At 36.3% G+C, this 18,563-nt stretch overlaps 2 protein-coding genes across 4 annotated transcripts in view; one reads left to right on the top strand and one right to left on the bottom strand.

The window, feature by feature from the left end:
* The window catches only part of LOC122790335 (zinc finger protein 239-like), a 1,358,627-nt gene that overhangs the window by 173,828 nt on the left and 1,166,236 nt on the right, over window positions 1–18,563 (bottom strand). The window lies entirely within an intron of this gene.
* LOC122790332 (myosin-7) overlaps window positions 1–18,563 on the top strand; it is a 96,664-nt gene that overhangs the window by 53,697 nt on the left and 24,404 nt on the right. Inside the window, exons 27-29 of the mRNA XM_044057852.1 lie at window positions 1,130–1,256; window positions 4,851–4,969; window positions 7,498–7,694. Of these exons, the coding sequence (XP_043913787.1) occupies window positions 1,130–1,256; window positions 4,851–4,969; window positions 7,498–7,694 (443 nt within the window). The remainder of the gene's footprint in view (window positions 1–1,129; window positions 1,257–4,850; window positions 4,970–7,497; window positions 7,695–18,563) is intronic.

Below are 18,563 nucleotides of genomic sequence, written 5' to 3'. Positions count from 1 at the left end.
AATGGCTTCCTTAAACAGTGTTTCACTGATTTATTCATCATTCTGTTATGCTAAACTGAAAATATATTAACAGTCTCAGTTAATTTAAAGTTGGACATTTTTGCATCACATACTGTTACAGTAACCCTTCCATGGCAGCTTAATGATCACACCTTCTATTTCATCTTTGTGACTATAAGGTCATCTCCTCCATGATGAAGCTCAAAAGAACAAACACATATATTTGTAGTGCAAGAATGGCAGTCAGTGCAGCAGCCACTTTTCTCTCCCTCTCTACAGGCCTATTAATGCCTTTCAAAGCAGCCTAGTGATACAGACATTATTTTTGTAGTATGCCAAGTTAGAGAAACAAACAAATAAAGTCACTCTGGCAAGTAACACCTCTTCTGCTGATCTGTAGGTTGTATGCAAAGTGAGAATTGTGACAGCAAGTTATATTTTCTTCACATACCATAGGTTCAGTTTGGGTAAATCCATGCTGGGGATGTTTCCTCATGAAGAAGATGAAGATGATGATGATGATGATGCCTGAGTTATCAAGCTAGATCATTCATATAGTGGATAAACTATAACTTACTCATATCCTTGTTCTAATCTTTAACAGTTTTACAGTGTTGTTATTTCAAAGGAAATCTTTTTTTTTTTTTAAATAATGCCATTGTGGTGAATTTTTTTTTGTTATTACATTCTAGTTACTGTGCAGAAACGTCTAAAATCATGCAGTGCAAATGTTTATGTGACTGTGTGTAGAAATCCCTACTCCATACATTACTGGGCTAAATTTTATGATGCCAATATCACAGCTGCTGAATTTTTAACTTTGCATTCAGTTTTCAAGATTTTAAGTTTAGTAATTTATAGATTTGACTGCATTACATAATTATGAAGAGTTTTGTTAAACTACAACATTATGCTGACAGAATGTTTTTCCTAATTTATACAAATATTTTTAGTATGGCAGTGATTAGTGTTGCTTCCTACAGGTATTAATTTTTACACAAATTTTGCAAACTACACAATATTTCAGATTTCCATTGCATAATACTAAGATTTGTAGTAAACAAAAATGAATATTAGCTTTTAAGCTGTATCACTGAATAAGCTTTAAATGGTAAATTGCATCCTGCAGGTAAATCTTGAAAAAATGTGCAGGACTATGGAAGATCAAGTTAATGAACTAAGAACAAAGTCTGATGAAAACCAAAGAGCTCTCAATGACATGTCTACACAAAGAGCCAAGCTCCAGACTGAAAATGGTAATCTGTCTACTTCTACTCAGTTTGAAATGGAACAGTACAGAGTATAAATATATAAATGAATATTAAAGACTGCATGCATGCCGAACAGTTTTGGGAGAGTTGGCTGAGGGATAGGAAACAGAAGGTGCTGGTTGAGGGGTTGTCACGTGCAAGGGAGGTCAAAAGCACTGCACTGCAGAGGCTGGAATTAGGCCTGTTCTGGTGTATTCATACCAGCATTAATATGTGTAGTAAATGTGCCTTCACATGTCAGAAAGGTAGAAAACATAGCAAAAGATGAGGAAGGACTTTGTTGTTGGATGGTCTTGTAAAATCAGGGAGTGTTAAAAAAATAACAGCTTGATTTTATCATCAGACTATACAAGGTACAGTGCTTCTTCCAATAGGAAGTCCAAAGTGGGATTACATTTGGGTGGTAGTAGTAAGTGTGAAAAGAAAGAAAAAACAATATTTTAGTGCTAATTACCTGAATAATGTACCATTGGTGAAAATGGCAGAGCAGTGACAACAGCGAGCAGATTGTTTGATGTACATCGAGGTGTGACCTCTGGGGAACTTGATGTAATTCTTCCATTATAAAAAAAATGATGATGAGGCACTGTATAGAATATTGCATATAGTTCCAGCATCCTCTTTTGTGTGTGCATGGTCTCTGGAACTATACTACATAACATCTCTGGAGACTTCGCACACACAAAAGGGGGTGCCGGGAGAGTAGTGTGGTTTAACAGGCACTTAATTAAGATGATCAGCTCAGAAGACACTACTTTTTCTAGCTATATTCTGTATAGAGCAGATACAGATCAAAAAGTCATGATGAGGTTCCAGAGAATTTTGACAGAAAGGCTTGTATTAAAAATGAAATGGACAAACAGCATGGAGTTGGAAGCATGACAGATGAATTGTGGGCTCATATTCAAGCCTGGGTTGTAGGTACTTCTTCAAAAGGATACTGATCTCAGGAATGGGATACAGCAGACTGTAAGTCTGGGGAGTCAAAAATTAGTTTAACAGATGGAAGTCAAAAAGGCTCAAAAGCCAGGCCAGACAATTCTAATGGCAAAGTCTTATATTTATAAGGGACTTTTAACACAAAGTCATCTATAAACTGCCAAACACTTTGATGTATGGATGTGGAGCTGAAACATCGTAGAGGATGGCTGTAATTATTTGGCTGTTCCTTTGGCCATTCAGAAGTATAACCCTGTATTTACCTCCATTAGCATTTGTATCCATCATGTTAGCATGCTGCCTTGAATGGTTGAGTCTTTAGCTCAACATCTACACTTGTCATTCCACTACTGGAGGAGCTATTTGAACCTCATGACTGGTATTAATTATGCAATTATCCCTTACTCTGAGATTCTGATGTATTTTTAGGAAGCTCACAGCCTGCCAGCTGTAGATTCACATACTAACATTTCTGTTACTTTAGTATAGTGTCTAAGTAATGCAGATTGTTATTGTGACTCCTTACATAGTTGTAAGGGAACAACATCCTGATTTTGGATCAGGAGGCCAACAGCTGCCCCAGTATATCCTTCTTATTCTTACATCAGATGCTACTAACAAGACATGTTGACAGCAGATATGATCTATGAGTAGTTGCTCAAATGAGATTCAGGACTTCTACAAGAAGGCAAATGTTAACAATTCTGCAGTCCATGGGTCATTCAAAATGTGACTGAGAATGGGCCATATGCAAAAGTATGGGAGCAAGTTACAATTCAATGTAAAAATATTTGTTGTACTGTTCACTGTAACACAGTATACTTATGATGACTGTTGTTTGTAACAACAGTCTCTCCACACATGTATGAAAAACAAAGCAAAAATCTGAATAAGTCAGCTATGAACAATCAGGAATGGGAGATGTAGCTATGGTGTTGTTAGTGCCACCTATAATAAATGCATGTAAATTCCACATATAATATATTGTCTTCTTTATATGTGTATTTAAGCTAAAACAATAAACCTATTATTGTTAAACATTCTGAAGCTAGATTAAAATATGTTTTCAGGGTGCAAGGTAAAAAGAATTAAACTGAACATGGTAGTCTGTTTGGAAATAATTGCTAATTTGTAAAGTAAAATGTACCTTTTATGAGTCATTTTGAGATTTACTGACTACAAACAGCACTGCAGCAATAAGAGAAGTAATGGTTTCTGCATGTACATAATCTGGAGTTTCATAAGACTGATAACATGTTTGATATTTCTGGTTAGTTCTTGGAGATGGTCCCAGATTTTAATAAATAATTAATGATCATCCATTCATGAAGGACTGTGAAGCCTGTCAACAAAATGTCAGTCCTTATCTTTAAAAAAAAACATGGTGCATAGGCATCTGAATCAACAACTCTTGCAGCGCGGTTTCATCTCATTCATATTTGCCAGCCACTTGCACTAATGAAGTGAGGCATAACAATGTCTGTGTCAGCTGGCTGAACAGCAATTGTCTGAAGCTAATAAGAAATAAAAAAAAGAAGAAACAATGTGATTCTTTCAATATTTTGCTTTAAAAGCATTTAACCAATTTAACCAGTTTAATTATGGTGCTGAATGCCAGGAATTTAGTACTACAATTAAAATGTTCTGTGCACATCTGCATGCCTTAAGTGGATCAGTGTTCCATTCAGGATGAGCTCTGTGGCCCCCATCCATTGAGTGCTGGGGCAGTCTCCATCTCCCCCAGCAATTCTGCATTGAATTAAGCAGGTACTTGGAGAATGAATTAGAGAGAGTTGCAAAATGCTGTGTGTGGTCTTGCTGTGAAGAACACCAGGCAAGTTATAATGAAAGCTAACCATACAATAGCACTGCAAGTACACAGATAAGTAGCAATTTTCATGTTACAAGTTAAAAGAACTACCAATAGTGCCAGAGAATTGCAATTACAAATCATATCCATTGGTAGTTTTAATAAATTAGGTTAATGACAAAGCCAGCCTGATGGCACAGATGCAAAGCATCCATCTGTGCCAAAAGAGACCTGGTCTGAGGAATGGACTTTGTTGGTATGGATGATCAGGAAAGACAGGGTTAAGTGACTAACCTATCCCCAGTGGGAAGGTTTGTAAAGAACTGCTGCTTATGCAGTCTCTGATGGAGACCACAATCCTCACAGCTCAGTTATTTCTGTAATGTGGAATTTCTGATGTATTGATGTCATTCAAAATAACTCTTCCTAATATGGATCATGACCATCTGTGCCACAAGAATGATGGTTACAGGTGTATGGGTCATGGCTCCATATAGGATCCTCAACCCATGGCTCTAGGGTGTCTGCCATAAGGTCAACATTCCAAGGAGCTGGGGGATCACCTGCTAAAGTGATGAATCTGGAATTGCCATTGGAGCTACTGAGTTACCCATGGACAGTGGATTAGTTATGCAAGACAGAAAGACAGAAGCCAGTGGTAGATTTGGTAATAGAAAAAAGATAAGCGAATGATAAGTACATAAAAAATGCGTATAACATGCAGATTGGAAACAGTTCCTGTTCATGTTAAGATAAAGACTACTTGTATCTAAGATAATTAAACTAATGTTTAAAGAACATAACTAAACCCAAATGAACGTCTTCTGCAGGTGAACTGTCCAGGCAGCTTGAAGAAAAGGAATCACTGATTTCTCAGCTGACACGAGGAAAACTGTCCTACACCCAGCAGGCTGATGACCTCAAGAGGCAGCTAGAAGAAGAGGTTAAGGTTAGTGAGCATCTCCATGTATTTTATCAAGCTTCTTATATTTTACTGTTTGTAAGACTTTAGTATTAATATGGAGACAGCCATTTTCCCAAAGTTGCTCAGTAGAAGGCCCTGTCCTGAATTACAAAGGTAAATACCTATTGCTACAAAGTCTCACTAACAATTTGGATACGAATAGCTATAGTGGTGTTGATGGATTCTTATCATTTTACTTGTCCACCAAATAATCAAGCCTCTAGTCCCTGTTGATCCATTTGTTCCTCTCAACCCCAACATTCTTGGACACAAGGAAAGGAAGGTAAGAGGAGCCATGATCTCAGTTTTTATCTAGGAGAGGTCAGCAGTTTTTTTTCTATATTCTTCAAAAACCCCTCCTTGGCCAGAAAATACAATAAAATGCCTCTACCCTGCCTCCAATTTGGAAATGCAGAGATGTAAACCTGTGGTTGGTAGACTCGCCTGCCAGAGATCCAAATTGCAGAAACTGTAGTATTTAACCTTCCCCACACTGAGCTCTCCTTCCCTTGGCATAGGCAATATTAACTACTCATTCCCATCCCTCCCTCCCTTGTCAACTCCTGCAGTAACTAGGGTGTTGTGTAAAACTGGGTCATTTTGAGGATAGGTGGGGTAATGGCTCTGACAGTAAGGATGAACAGGATGCTATAGACCACTGAAATTACTGATACAAAAATTATCCACCAAATCATCTGCAACAGTCAAATCTGCTTGTAAAACATCTCAGTTCTTCAAGTCTATTACAGATGACTTAATTATGATAGTTTTCTACTTGAGTCCAAGTAGGGAAGTCAAGGACAAACTTTGCTGGTAGCAAGGTATGTAGGAAATCAGACTTGAATTTAGAAGAACTGGGTATGTCCTAGTTTTTTTTCCCCTAGTTTTGGAGATGATCCACATTTATGGGTACCATTTTCAATTACTGCATACCCTGAACTGAAGAGTATGTGTATGTGTGTGTATATATATATATATATATATATATATATATATATATATATATATATATGTATATGGCTCACCTATGGCTGAAAGGGGTTCAAGAAGGATCAGTTGACTTACTATTTTAATAAAGATATCAGTTTAAAAATTAATAAAATACATTTCAGTAAAAACTGTCCATAATTATAAAACAATTCAAAAATCTTCATACTTTTGTACACACTGTCTGTGGGATACTTTTTCATGAAATTAGGCATTAACACATCATATTACATTTCTATCCAAACATATGATTTTGTGGTTACTGCATTAATCAGTCTTTAAAAAAATTTACATTTTTAACAGTACGGTTCATTAAAGTAGACTATGCTTGCGGGGTTAGAGGCCTTCTAAAATTATAAGGTTTACAACTGGAGATAAAAGGTTGAAAACTGCCAACATTCTGACTATGTTTGGTTTGGTTCTTCAGAATAATACCTGCATTTTATCATAAAACTCATGGAGTACCTATTTCAATGGACAACATCACAGACACAGCAATGGTCATGCCTGGAATCAAATCTGCATGTATTTTTAGTATCTTACATGCATGTTCATCATTAGAGAATGGTTTATTTTCTTTTAAAATCCAATGTCTGTCATTTAAGTACTTAACTTAATATTAAAAATGCCCCTCAAAATATTGGTCTCTGTTTTACAAAATCCATTATTTAGGATTGCAATTCATTATTACCATATATCCTAGGAATGTAACAAGTATTTCCCCAGTACTATTAACTGTAACTCTTAATGGTTCTAGGCTTCACTAATATTTGTGGAATGTAGACCTCATAACCCCCCCCATGCTTACTTTCCCCACCATGAAGTTATGTGTCCTGCCACAGGTAGCATTATTCTTGGTCACAGCTGCTTTCTCTTGAAGGTGATTTACAACAGTCTCATGGCACTGACAATAAGAAAAAAGCAATCTGTTTCTTGTTAGAGTTAGGCTTATAAAAAGAATGCCAGACAGACACTGCTGTTATGGAAAATATTATTAATCCAGTCATATATTAGTTATATTACGTAGTGCATATACAAGTCCATAACTTTAAGTAAATATGGTAATGACTGCAGTTATGCACTTACTTGCATAATACAGGAAGATATGCCTATGATCTGTTAATGATCTATATCCCTTTATTTATTTAATTTATTTGGCATTTGTTTACTGGGAAAGTCCAACTGTAATTTTGGGTTTGAAGTTTTTCTTTAGCTACTTGCATGTTATTTGACTTTGGACAATCAGTCAGCTACACCGAGGATCCTGGTTCAGGTCTGAAAAGAGACACTTGCAACTACTGGGTCTTTCTTGGTTAAAATAAATTTCTCCTCTAAAGTTATAAGCAAATACACAGCCTTATAAGCTTGAGTTTGTTATATTTCTGATCGATCCACTATTATCTTCTGTTTGCTTGCCTTCATATTTTAATGCACAAAGACATGATACAAAATAAATTCTTCATGATAAATTATGCTACTTGCAGAGTTTATTTGTATTATTTACTATCTGCTTTTGAATACAAAAGGCCAAGAATGCCCTTGCACACAGCTTACAGTCAGCACGTCATGATGCCGATCTCCTAAGAGAGCAGTATGAAGAAGAGCAGGAAGCCAAGGCAGAGCTCCAGCGCATTCTATCCAAGGCAAATTCTGAGGTGGCCCAGTGGCGAAACAAGTATGAGACCGATGCCATCCAGAGGACAGAGGAACTGGAGGAGGCAAAGTAAGTACAATTATCAGAATGACGAGGTTAATGCAAAATACCAGTCAGTTAGATAATAGAGTCACACTTGAACTGCACAGTTCTCAAAAATATTTATTTTTCCAATGTACACTGTTTATGAATTGAATTACATTTGATGTGATCCAGTTCGCAGTTATAAATACTGAATATTCAGTGGTAGTCTAGTATCTGCAGATATGCAAGCTCTCTTCATGGAGTGCCTTCTAATCCACAAAACAAGCTGTATTTCTGCCTGTCCCCTTTTTCCTAAGACAGTAAGGCTGCTTTTACACAGGTGTCCTTCAGAGGTTTATATCATTCTGAAGTGAAGAAAAAAGGGTTTAGCAGGTTTGAATTCTAAGACCATTACAGGAATAGAAAACGTGCTAACCAAACATGCAACTTACCCAAACAGTCTTTTGGTACAGGCAGCAGTAGTCCAACAGGATCAAAATGAGTGTGATTAATCTGGCTTACAAGAAGTGCCAAACATCTTGCTCCAGTAACTCCACTCCCATACACTGAATATTGGTAACAGTTATTTTAATGGAATCTGTCCTATAAAGAAACTCCATGGTGAACAGCAATTATGACATTTACTACCATGAGTCTGACATGAATCTCTAGTATTCTACAAAAAAAAATTCTTACTAGTACCAGACTTTGGTTAAAAATCCAAGGGAAGGCATATGACGGTCCTTTCAAGCTGTAGGCACTCTGTATGTTATTCCACTCTGATACACACAAAGCTCAAATACTTGAAAATTATTTAACAACTTGAATAAAAAAAAAAAGTATAAAGCTAGTGTTTATGGTTCGGTAGCTGAAAAGTCATCCACATGCAACCTTGCAGGTTGCTAGCAAATTGCTAGCTGAATGTGGGTCATAGGAAGGTTCCATGAACACAACGTGCTTTGCAGTAGAATGTTAGGATAATTCTCCTGTAGCCAAGATACTGCAGTGTGGACAGTAGGTATGATTTTGCATGCTTATGCACATCAGAAAAGGGCTCTGTGGATTCAATTAGCATGTCTGTGTCATGGAAACCTTATCTGACTGGTTCCAGGTGAAGTCTAAAAGACAGTGGTCCTCAGGCCATTCATCTTTAATGCCTTCATTTCTGACACAAAAAATAGACATCATAAGTAGCGTTACTCTGTTTCCTGGTGTATCAGCAAAGAAAATGGAACAAAGCAAATATGATACTGAACATGGAAAATGCAGTGGTTTGCATTCAGGAAGACAAAGTCCTCTTTGTACCCTACCTTACAGAGGAACAATGTTAAATGGTAGCAGAGAAAAACAGCAACAATAATGCTTTAATATCAGAGTAAATAATCACAAAAAAAAAACAAGAACCCACTCCTCCCAGAAACATACACTATGGCAGCAAATAAGGTTGCCTTCATTGTCTTAGTCCATTAGTCTTCCTCCATTGGTAGAATTCTTCCAGTCTTCCCAGAGACAGAGAAATAACTGTCTGTTGAATATGTTGTCAGACTCCATCTCTATTTTTGATTCTGTACCCGCTTCAGAAAGACAGTTTCATGCAACCATGTGTTCACTTTCTCTCTCTCTCTCTCTCTTTCTGTCTGTCCCTCTCTGTAAAATAAATGGTTCCTTGTGTCACAATGTGAGGTATTGCAGCTATGCCAGGAGAAATAGGACAGTGGATGTTTAACATATGCAGTATAGCCAGCTTGTGTTTTGTAAAGAATTATATGTCATCTGTATATCAAACTGAGTTGTACATATGCTTGTGTTGAAAAATGTACTTGTAAAGCTGTTTGTGTTAAAAATGTACCAACAATGTGTTATGTTGGACAGAAAAAAAATACACTTGTATGTCAGACTGTATTATAACTATTGAAATTAATAATGTAACAGAGGATACTGGAAGAGAAGAGATTAAGCACAGCTCCAGCTAAAGTTGAAATATTTTATGAAATTAAATTACTTAATTTAGGCCATAAAGATTGTATCTTACAGTTCTGATTCCAGCCATAGATAAAATGTCTGTGCCAGAGAATGGTTGATTAATTCCTTTAGGAAGAGTGGAAGTGTTTTACTGTTTTATGACTTCCAGAAGCTGCAACAGATCTTAGCAATGATGTATGTGTGAGTGTATTACTGACATATATGTGCGAGATTCTAGGTCAGTTGCTAGGAAAGATGGTAGTAAGGGAACCAGAAGTCAGATGGCCAGATGTATGTGATGTCATTCTGTAATCCAGGGCAATAATTATGTTTTAATAGTAGATGAGATTGAAGTCTCACAGCAGTCTGTTTTTGGAACCTGACAAATAAGGAAGACAACTCACCTTTTTCATCTTGCCTTGCTCTAAGTGACCAGGGAATAGTAATTCCTTAGATCAGTCAGGAAAATATAATGAGATTAGTTAAATAACATTTTTCTGTATCTGTGTGAATCTGTTCATCTGTGTTATTTTAATATCTCCGGTGAATGAAACTCTACTGAAACTCTACTGTTTATTGTAAATAGATATTCTGTATTTTTATGTTTTATTATTTATTATTAAATATAGTTAAACCTTTCATTGTGGCCTGTCCTTTAGAGAATATTTTAACCTTTGATAGTATTCATATCTGTTTGGTGACTCTATGGCCACTCCTGAAGGCCTTAATACATTGTTTAAAACATTTTCATATGTATTAATATTAATTTCACTCAGTATAATTGGGTACCCTTGTACGATCCTTAGAGAAGTAAGTTTTGGAGTGTCTGGTGGCAGTAACTACCTTACAGTCCAGGCAGAAGGGGGCATAGCTAGTACATCTGTGCCAGCCTTTCTCAGGGGTGTGTGTGTGTGTGTGTGTGTGTGTGTGTGTGTGTGTGTGTGTGTGTGTGTGTGTCTGTGTGTGTGTGTGTGTGTGTGTGTGTGTGTGTGTGTGTGTGTGTGTGTGTGTGTGTGTGTGTGTGTGTGTGTGTGTGTGTTTGCAAATCAAATATCCAAGAGTGTGTGTCAGCTGCTTGGTGCAGGGACACAAAACATCATGGAACATCTGGAAATACTGGGTGCATCCATTTTTGTTCCAAGTGAATGTTCCAGTGTCAGTGGTGAGGATTCAGGCTCCTTGATAAGTGGCCCAGAGAGGGGACATCACACCTTGTATTGTCCCCTGACCAGACACCTTCTGTCACTGATAATGTCCATGTATTCCTGTACACCCTTTTTTTAGATAAGTATCTCCTCCTGTGTTGATTAACTTCAGTGAGGTATGTGATTGTTTCTGTCATTTCCTCAAAAGTATCTGATTGCCTGATGCAATATCTGCACTGTTGGTTACTCTTATCTGAAAGTCTTTGCCTTGACTGTCCTTTAAAAGACAATAACTCAGGCACTGCAAAGCTGGATAAATCATTTCTCTTTCTGATGGTTATGCTTCTTTCCATGTACCCTAGAATCTATCCCCAACCTCCCTTAAGTATTTTTTGATACTGTATTATCAGCTCAAACCATCCTGAGTCCCTTTCCACAACTGTTGTTCCTATTATTTCTCTGTCATTGGCCCAGTCATTCCATGAGTTTGCATTTCCTTTGAAATTTTAAATGTTGAAATTGTTTGTAGTGGATGTACACTACTTTATAACTGATCATTGCTCCGGATTTGTCAAATCACTTCTAATTCTTCAAAAACCCTTTGCATGCCTGACCACTAATATTGTCTGCAAACTGATAAACTTCTCTACCACACTGTTATTTCATCAGTTAAGATGGTGGGAGCAACTATTTCAAGTACTGAATATTGTGGTACCCTGTGGTATCTTCATTCCCTCAGTTTCACTTACTCTTACTCTCTATGCTTGGATGTCTGAGTGCAATTAAACCAAAATCTACCTCCCTAACACACACTCAAAAGTGAATTTGCTTAGTATTCTTTTATCGGTCCCTCAACAAGGGAATAGAAGATATCCTTACAAATTCAACATATGGCTGAACAGAAAATATTTACAAAGAATGTGCCTTTCAGTGGAAATAAAGCCCCTCTCATCTTCATGCAGGAAATGCTAACCCTTTTTTACTAATATAATCAATTCTGAGGTTGCTTCTCCTTGTGGAAGGGAAATTCCCTTGAAGTAACCTTTGTCAAAGAGAGTGCCCTTCAGAGAATGCGATCATCAAACATGTAATGTACCTATTAAGCTTTTTGGTGCAGACAGCAATTGTTCAAAAGGACCGAAATGTGTGTGACGAATCTGACCTACAGGAATAGCTAAATATTTTCCTCCAGTAATTCCACTCCCATGCACTGAACAGTGGTACAAGTCATCATAATAGAATTGCTCCTATAAAATAACTCCATGGTGAATGATAATTATGACATTCACCACCATGAGTCTGACATGAATTATCTATGATTCTACAAAACATAAATCTTAGGACAACTAGATTTTGGTTAGAAATCCAAGGAAAAGTGTTTGACTGTCCTTTTAAGCCAAAGGCACTCTGTATGTTATTTCAATATAGTTTGAACGTTTCACAAAACTCTCTTGTAAGTTGGATTCATCACATTCGTTTTGATCCTATGGGACTAATACTACCTAAACCAAAAAAAAAAAAAAAAAAAAATATATATATATATATATATATACTTTTGGTGCAGGTAGTATTAGTCCCATAGGATCAAAACGAATGTGATGAATCCAACTTACATATATATATATATATATATATATATATATATATATATATATATATACTTTTGGTGCAGGTAGTATTAGTCCCATAGGATCAAAACAAATGTGATGAATCCAACTTACAAGCGCAGCCTAACATCTTGCTTCAGTAACTCCATTTACGTCTATATTACATAATCGAACTTACAAGAGCAGCCCAACATCTTACTTCAGTAACTCCATTCGCATCAATCGAACTTTTAAAAGTTTGAACATCATAAGGTCAACACCATATGATCAAACTTTTAAAAGTTTGAAAATGTAATAAAAAAAATAAACCAAAGAAAAAAACCTACCTGAATGCCCCTCCACACCCCCTGCTCTTTAAATATACCAACTCCGAGATTGCACTACAGTGCAGAAAAGGAAAATATTCCCATTCCACACTGTACAGAGATCTCTGTTGAAACGTTCAAACTTTTAAAAGTTCGATCATATGGTGTCAACAATATATGTTGGAACTTTTAAGAGTTCGACGTGATATAGATCCACTCCATTCCCATAAGCAAAAGTGATCATCACAACCAATGGATGCAACCCCTTTTATGTGGTATTGCACTAAATGACAAAATAAAATCTAGGTATTCTATATCAATAGTCTCTCTATCTCTCATATTTCACTTATTATTTGGTAGGTTAACACAGGAAAAAAATAGCTTATCCAGTGGAAAGCCATGTTGCCTTGAGTCATTTCTTTCGCTGACATTTTGATAATGAACAATTCCCTGCTTTATAATTTTCACTTTTGCAAACTGGTAGTTATCTCTTGCAGATTCAATGCCACTCGAGTGAAGAGGCATCATGCCATGTCCCCCCCCCCCCCGAGACATTTTTTTCTATCCTCACAATATTTGTTAAAAAGTTTAATTAGAGGGGGCACAATTTTCCTTCTTCATTTAATAAAGCATTCATTGACACTGAAGAAATTGCTATAGATCAGACAGTGTACACACACACACACACACACACACACACACACACACACACACACACACACACACACACACACACACACACACATGCTGCTTGCATAACGCATTCATTTCTAAAGAGATTTTCTTAAAAAGTAAAGCAATCTCCTGGAAAGGTGCAAAGCAAATCGTTTGGAATGCTGAGACAACTCCCCAAAATACTTTATGCTGTCTCGTTATACATATTAGGTGTATAATGGAGGACTGGAGAGGGCAAAGGGGACACGATCACAATACAAGTATTTTTCAGGACAGTTTGCAGGAGAACATCTGAAGATATGTGTTCGACTGAAGCATCTTTTCCACTTCCACTTATGGATACTCAATTACATTAACAGAGAAGAAGTAAAAAACTGTAAAAGCAATTATTTTTCCAGTTTAGGTTGAAAGGTGCAGATGTTTGATTACTTTTCCCTGAAATAACCCACTCTTTACTGGGATTCCATGTTACAGTGTTATAACATCTACAGCTTAGATTAATGTATTGAGATGAGTGATGACAGATAGGAAAAGTGGTGCTGTACCACCAATACATGGTACAAACAGAAAACAGTGATGAAGTTATGGAAGAAGAAAATACACTGATTTTGTGATGTGCAATGTAAGCTCTCTACTTTCGAGATTTTTAAATGTTTCTCTAATCCGACAGAAATCATTTCTTCTAACAGGTGGGCTTTTTGGTCGCATTATGTTTGATAATAAATATAAGACGAACAAAAAGCTTGTCTGTTTGCAGATTTTGCTGCTTTGAGGCAGGTAAGTCAATGCAGAATGTCAAACATTTTCTTTTCCAATGCTGCAGTTGCTAGCTGCCAACATGGCTTCCTCTTTGCTAAAAGTAAAGTTTATAATTCTAAAAAATACAATGATTTTTAAAACCACTTTTGTGGTCAGCTTTGTAAGAAGACAGGATGCCGTTTGCTTTCTATTTATAAGATAAGATGCAGCTACCCCAAACAATAAAGACACATACAGTAGCATGAGTGTGAAGCAATGGACCCAAGGTAACATGGCTTCTATTACACATAGTTTTCATTCCTATCAGCCACATTTACCTATCTGTAACAATAGCCTGAATGCTTATGGAATAGTGGCTCAGAGTACACTTTCTATCTGATACAATGGCAAAATATACATTATAAGTCCAGCTCTAGGTTTCTTTCCTTTTTCCTTATTATGCTATAACTCTACCAGTTAAAAACCAGCAGGCTGTGCCAGTACAGGGCACACTCTTCAGGTATGAGAAATGCAACATACTAGTACAAGGGTCAGTAATGTCTTCCTTGCCCTCACATGTGAATTTATGATAGGATACTAGTGTCTTCTGACTTGTATACGTTAACTTGCAATGATTCTAAAAGCCTTCCTCTTAGTGTGAGTTACTCCAGTGTAACACATGGCTGAAGCAGATATTGACATACAGGAAAAACTTGCTTACACTGAGAGTAAGTGTTTTAAAATCTGCCCCAACTACCTGTAGAGTCCACTTTGAAATGTGAGCCTTCAGAACTGCCACAAATAGTGCTGCAAATTACACACTTTTTAATTTAATAATCTATTGTTCTGTAGGGTAGCATCTAGGGCATTCTTACTTATTAAAATAGTAACTCTGGATATACTTTCAAATGGTTTCTACACTATCTGCATCTCTGTATGAGCCAAATCACAACATCTCATCTGTATGAATCATATTATAGTAGGTCCTTCTTTTTTAATTTCCCCAAGTGAGTAGAATTTCTAATACCACGGCAGAAATGTTCCCTGCTGCAAAGGGTGCAATTAAACATTCATGTAATTGGTATTGCTTCAGTTTTTGATGTTTATAAAGAGTGGTCTTCTCAACACCCACAATATAGCAAGTATTCTCTCATTCTGTAATTCATATGGCATTATCTATCTCTGCAATATATTTAAGTATGCTTGAAAATTCTTTTCTATTAGCCCTGTTGCTCCTTCTACCATTGGACCTATCTCAATGTCTTTATTCCACATTGTTCTAGCCTCTTCTTATATAAATCATGCAGTAGTCCTCCAGGGTGGGGCGAATACTGCTATAGCTATGCATTCTGATGTCACATGACTGACAGTGGTTTGTTTATGGAACCTACCATCTCATGTTATGATTAAATTGCATTTCTATGCCATGCCAAGAGAAGGTGACCACTTTCTCAATTAAAACAGCATGGCAGACTCAAAATGTATATTTCATGGGAGTGAATCAAAAAGTGTTATTCTCTCAGTGACTGACTTTCTGTAACATTTTACATTATTTCTTTCTGGTATTTGTCACTTAATCTGTAACAACGTCTAATACAGGAAAGGAAGAAAAGGTAGCTGCATCTCACACTTTTACAGCTGTGAGAAAATAGGTAGATCACCGCTTGTAGATATACAAAGTTTTACACCTAGATACTGAATGCAGTCAGTATTTTTACTTGTGTGTATTATCAGTCAGATATGACAAATTTTACATATCAGGTGAAAACTGTGGCTTGGAATTGCAATTTAGAGTTTGAAAAAAAGCACAATAGGCTACTCTTACTCTTTCAAGTCTAAAATTCAAATATTTAAAATACTTCATAAGAAACCACTTAAAAAAATCAGTGAGTATTATACCAAAAGGCTTAATGACGGTGTTGCTAGAGGCAGTCAAAATGTAGAAAATCTAAGTTCTATTGTTACAAACTGCTGATGAAATATCAGCACAGTAAATATTCTTCTGGTCTTCATACCAGAATGTTAAATTATATGAGTGTAACAAAAGTCGTGACTGTTAGACAAATTCATGCTGGATGGCAGACCACCCAATCCGACCAATTTGGAAGATAGCAAGTTAGAGTAATAATAGTAACACCCATTCATATTTATGCAGGGGCATTAGCACTACAAAAAGATGAAAAAAAATTTTTTTTCTGGATTTGTATGTAGATGTATTTTAATAAGAACAGTGGGACTTTATTCAAATGCACTTTGACGCAGTTTGAAATGATGAGTTCCATATATTGTGTGACACTGTCTGGAGAAAGCGCCATACCAGTACAGTACTTTTGTCCCCAATTTATATTGTACTGTCAGTGATGGATAACAGCCCACATTTTCAGTTCACCCATCTAAACATTATAGAATTTAAAGAGATTTTGAGAAAGCACTAAAGAGAAGTAGGCAAGCTGATCAAAAGTATTAGGAATCCACACAAGTCAATTTATTTACAAAAAATTGCTGATATCTAATAAGAATAACGCATAGAGAGATTTTGTGCAGGTACCACAAATTCCAAAATAAAGGAATGAAAAGCAGTCAGATAAAAGGTTTCCCATATATCTTTTGAGTTTAAAGTTAGGGAAAATTCAGTCAGATAAATACAACTGAAAAAACCTCCACTTGATGAATCTTTTTTTTTTTTTAGAGGTTTTTCCAGGGTGCAAGCCCCCTTGCATTCCCTTATGGGGGCAGACACTGTACACCCCGAAACTTATATTGACTTCATGGCCACATATACACTGAGAAAAAGGGAGGAGATCCACAGACACACACAGTTATTACTGCTTCTCTGCAAATAGATGTCCCACTGGCAGTGTTTCCGAAGTTACACCAGCAGTAATTTTCTATGGAGAACAGTATTCAGAGATTAAAAAACTGATGAACATAAATTAATGCATCGAATGATCAGTCATTAAGAACTTATCATCTAGTGATTAAGCCAGGCAAATGCGTACAGCAAATTCATTTATAAATAATAGGTATATTATATATATATATATATATATATATATATATATATATATATATATTTATGGAGGGTGTGGGGGGTGTAGCCCTCCCACATAATTTTAATGCATTCACTATTATAAGAAGGTATATCCATTAGAAATGCATTGATATATATATCTTTAGTAAAAACTATTGGCATAATGTGGGGGGCTGTGCCCCCCCCCACTGCCCCTTATTTAATATTCTCACTCCGGGGTTGCACTGCAGTGGGGCAGGGGCTATATTCCATTTTCAACCAAATGAACTTTGACCAAGTGAGCTTTCAGTCAAGTGAGCTTTCAGTGAAGTGAAATGCCTGGGATCATTTTCGACTAAGTGTAATTCGACCAAATGTATGGAATCCATATATATATATATATATATATACATATACACACACATATATACAGATATATGTTAGGCTAACAACAACATGGCCATTTTTAAGACCAGCCATGCATTCCAGGTGAGAATCAAAATTTATACCTTTTGTCTGTGAGATAAACACCTTAACCATTATGCCAACCTCCAACCCTTAATAATAAAAAATACAGGAATTATGTGTGCTTCTACTAGTAAATTATTTTTGTCTTTGCTTCCTGTATCATCTTAATTAGACATGCTAATCCTAATGCAAATCCTGCCATTAAACCTTCACCTTACCTTACAAAAAATCACTACACAAGACATCTAAGAACACACTAGATACAAATACAAACGCAAATACAAGCACACAAATACACAAACAAACACAATAAATCTATCCCCTTACCTAGCCCCTTAGCCTAACCCTAACACATAAACACTTTCGCACACTCCCTCCCCTAATACAGACTCATTTACCTCTTTTAGCAAAATGGACAGTTGGCAAGATGGATGTTCAATAAAATGAACTTTAAAAAAAAATGCCATTCACTTCCTCAATCAAACAAACATTCAATAACACAGAGTGCGCTGCTCTCTCTCTCTCTCTCTCTCTATATATATATATATATATATATATATATATGCATGCATACTATTAAAATATGTTTATACACACACACACACACACACACACACACACACATGCGCGCTTTTTATTACTTGACTGGAAAGTTGCTGCCTAATTTACTTGTTTAGCTTAGTTGGGACCTGAGGTCTGCACCTCCGTATCTTCACACACTGTTTTGAGATCTATAACTGGGTTAGCAGACACTAGGAAATCTAGATATTTAATGATAGGTGTAGTTTGATTACATTACTGCATAATGGCCTTAGGATTTAATGATGGAAAATTGTCTGGATTTTCCTCAGTATTATCTGTATGTCATAATTCTTAACCAAGAACAAAGGAAGGAAAAAAAAAAGACATTAATATAATCTTCAGAAAGCAGTGTCTTGGAGGGTTAGGGAAAATATTGTTAGCAAATACAGTGGCGTTGTCAGTTTACTACTGAATACAAACTA

The sequence above is a fragment of the Protopterus annectens genome, chromosome 16.part0 (genome assembly GCF_019279795.1).
Source record: "Protopterus annectens isolate FY-2018-M chromosome 16.part0, PAN1.0, whole genome shotgun sequence".
Classification (NCBI taxonomy): domain Eukaryota; kingdom Metazoa; phylum Chordata; order Ceratodontiformes; family Protopteridae; genus Protopterus; species Protopterus annectens.
Note: the sequence above shows the minus strand (reverse complement) of the source record. Positions and strands in the feature narration are given on the sequence as shown.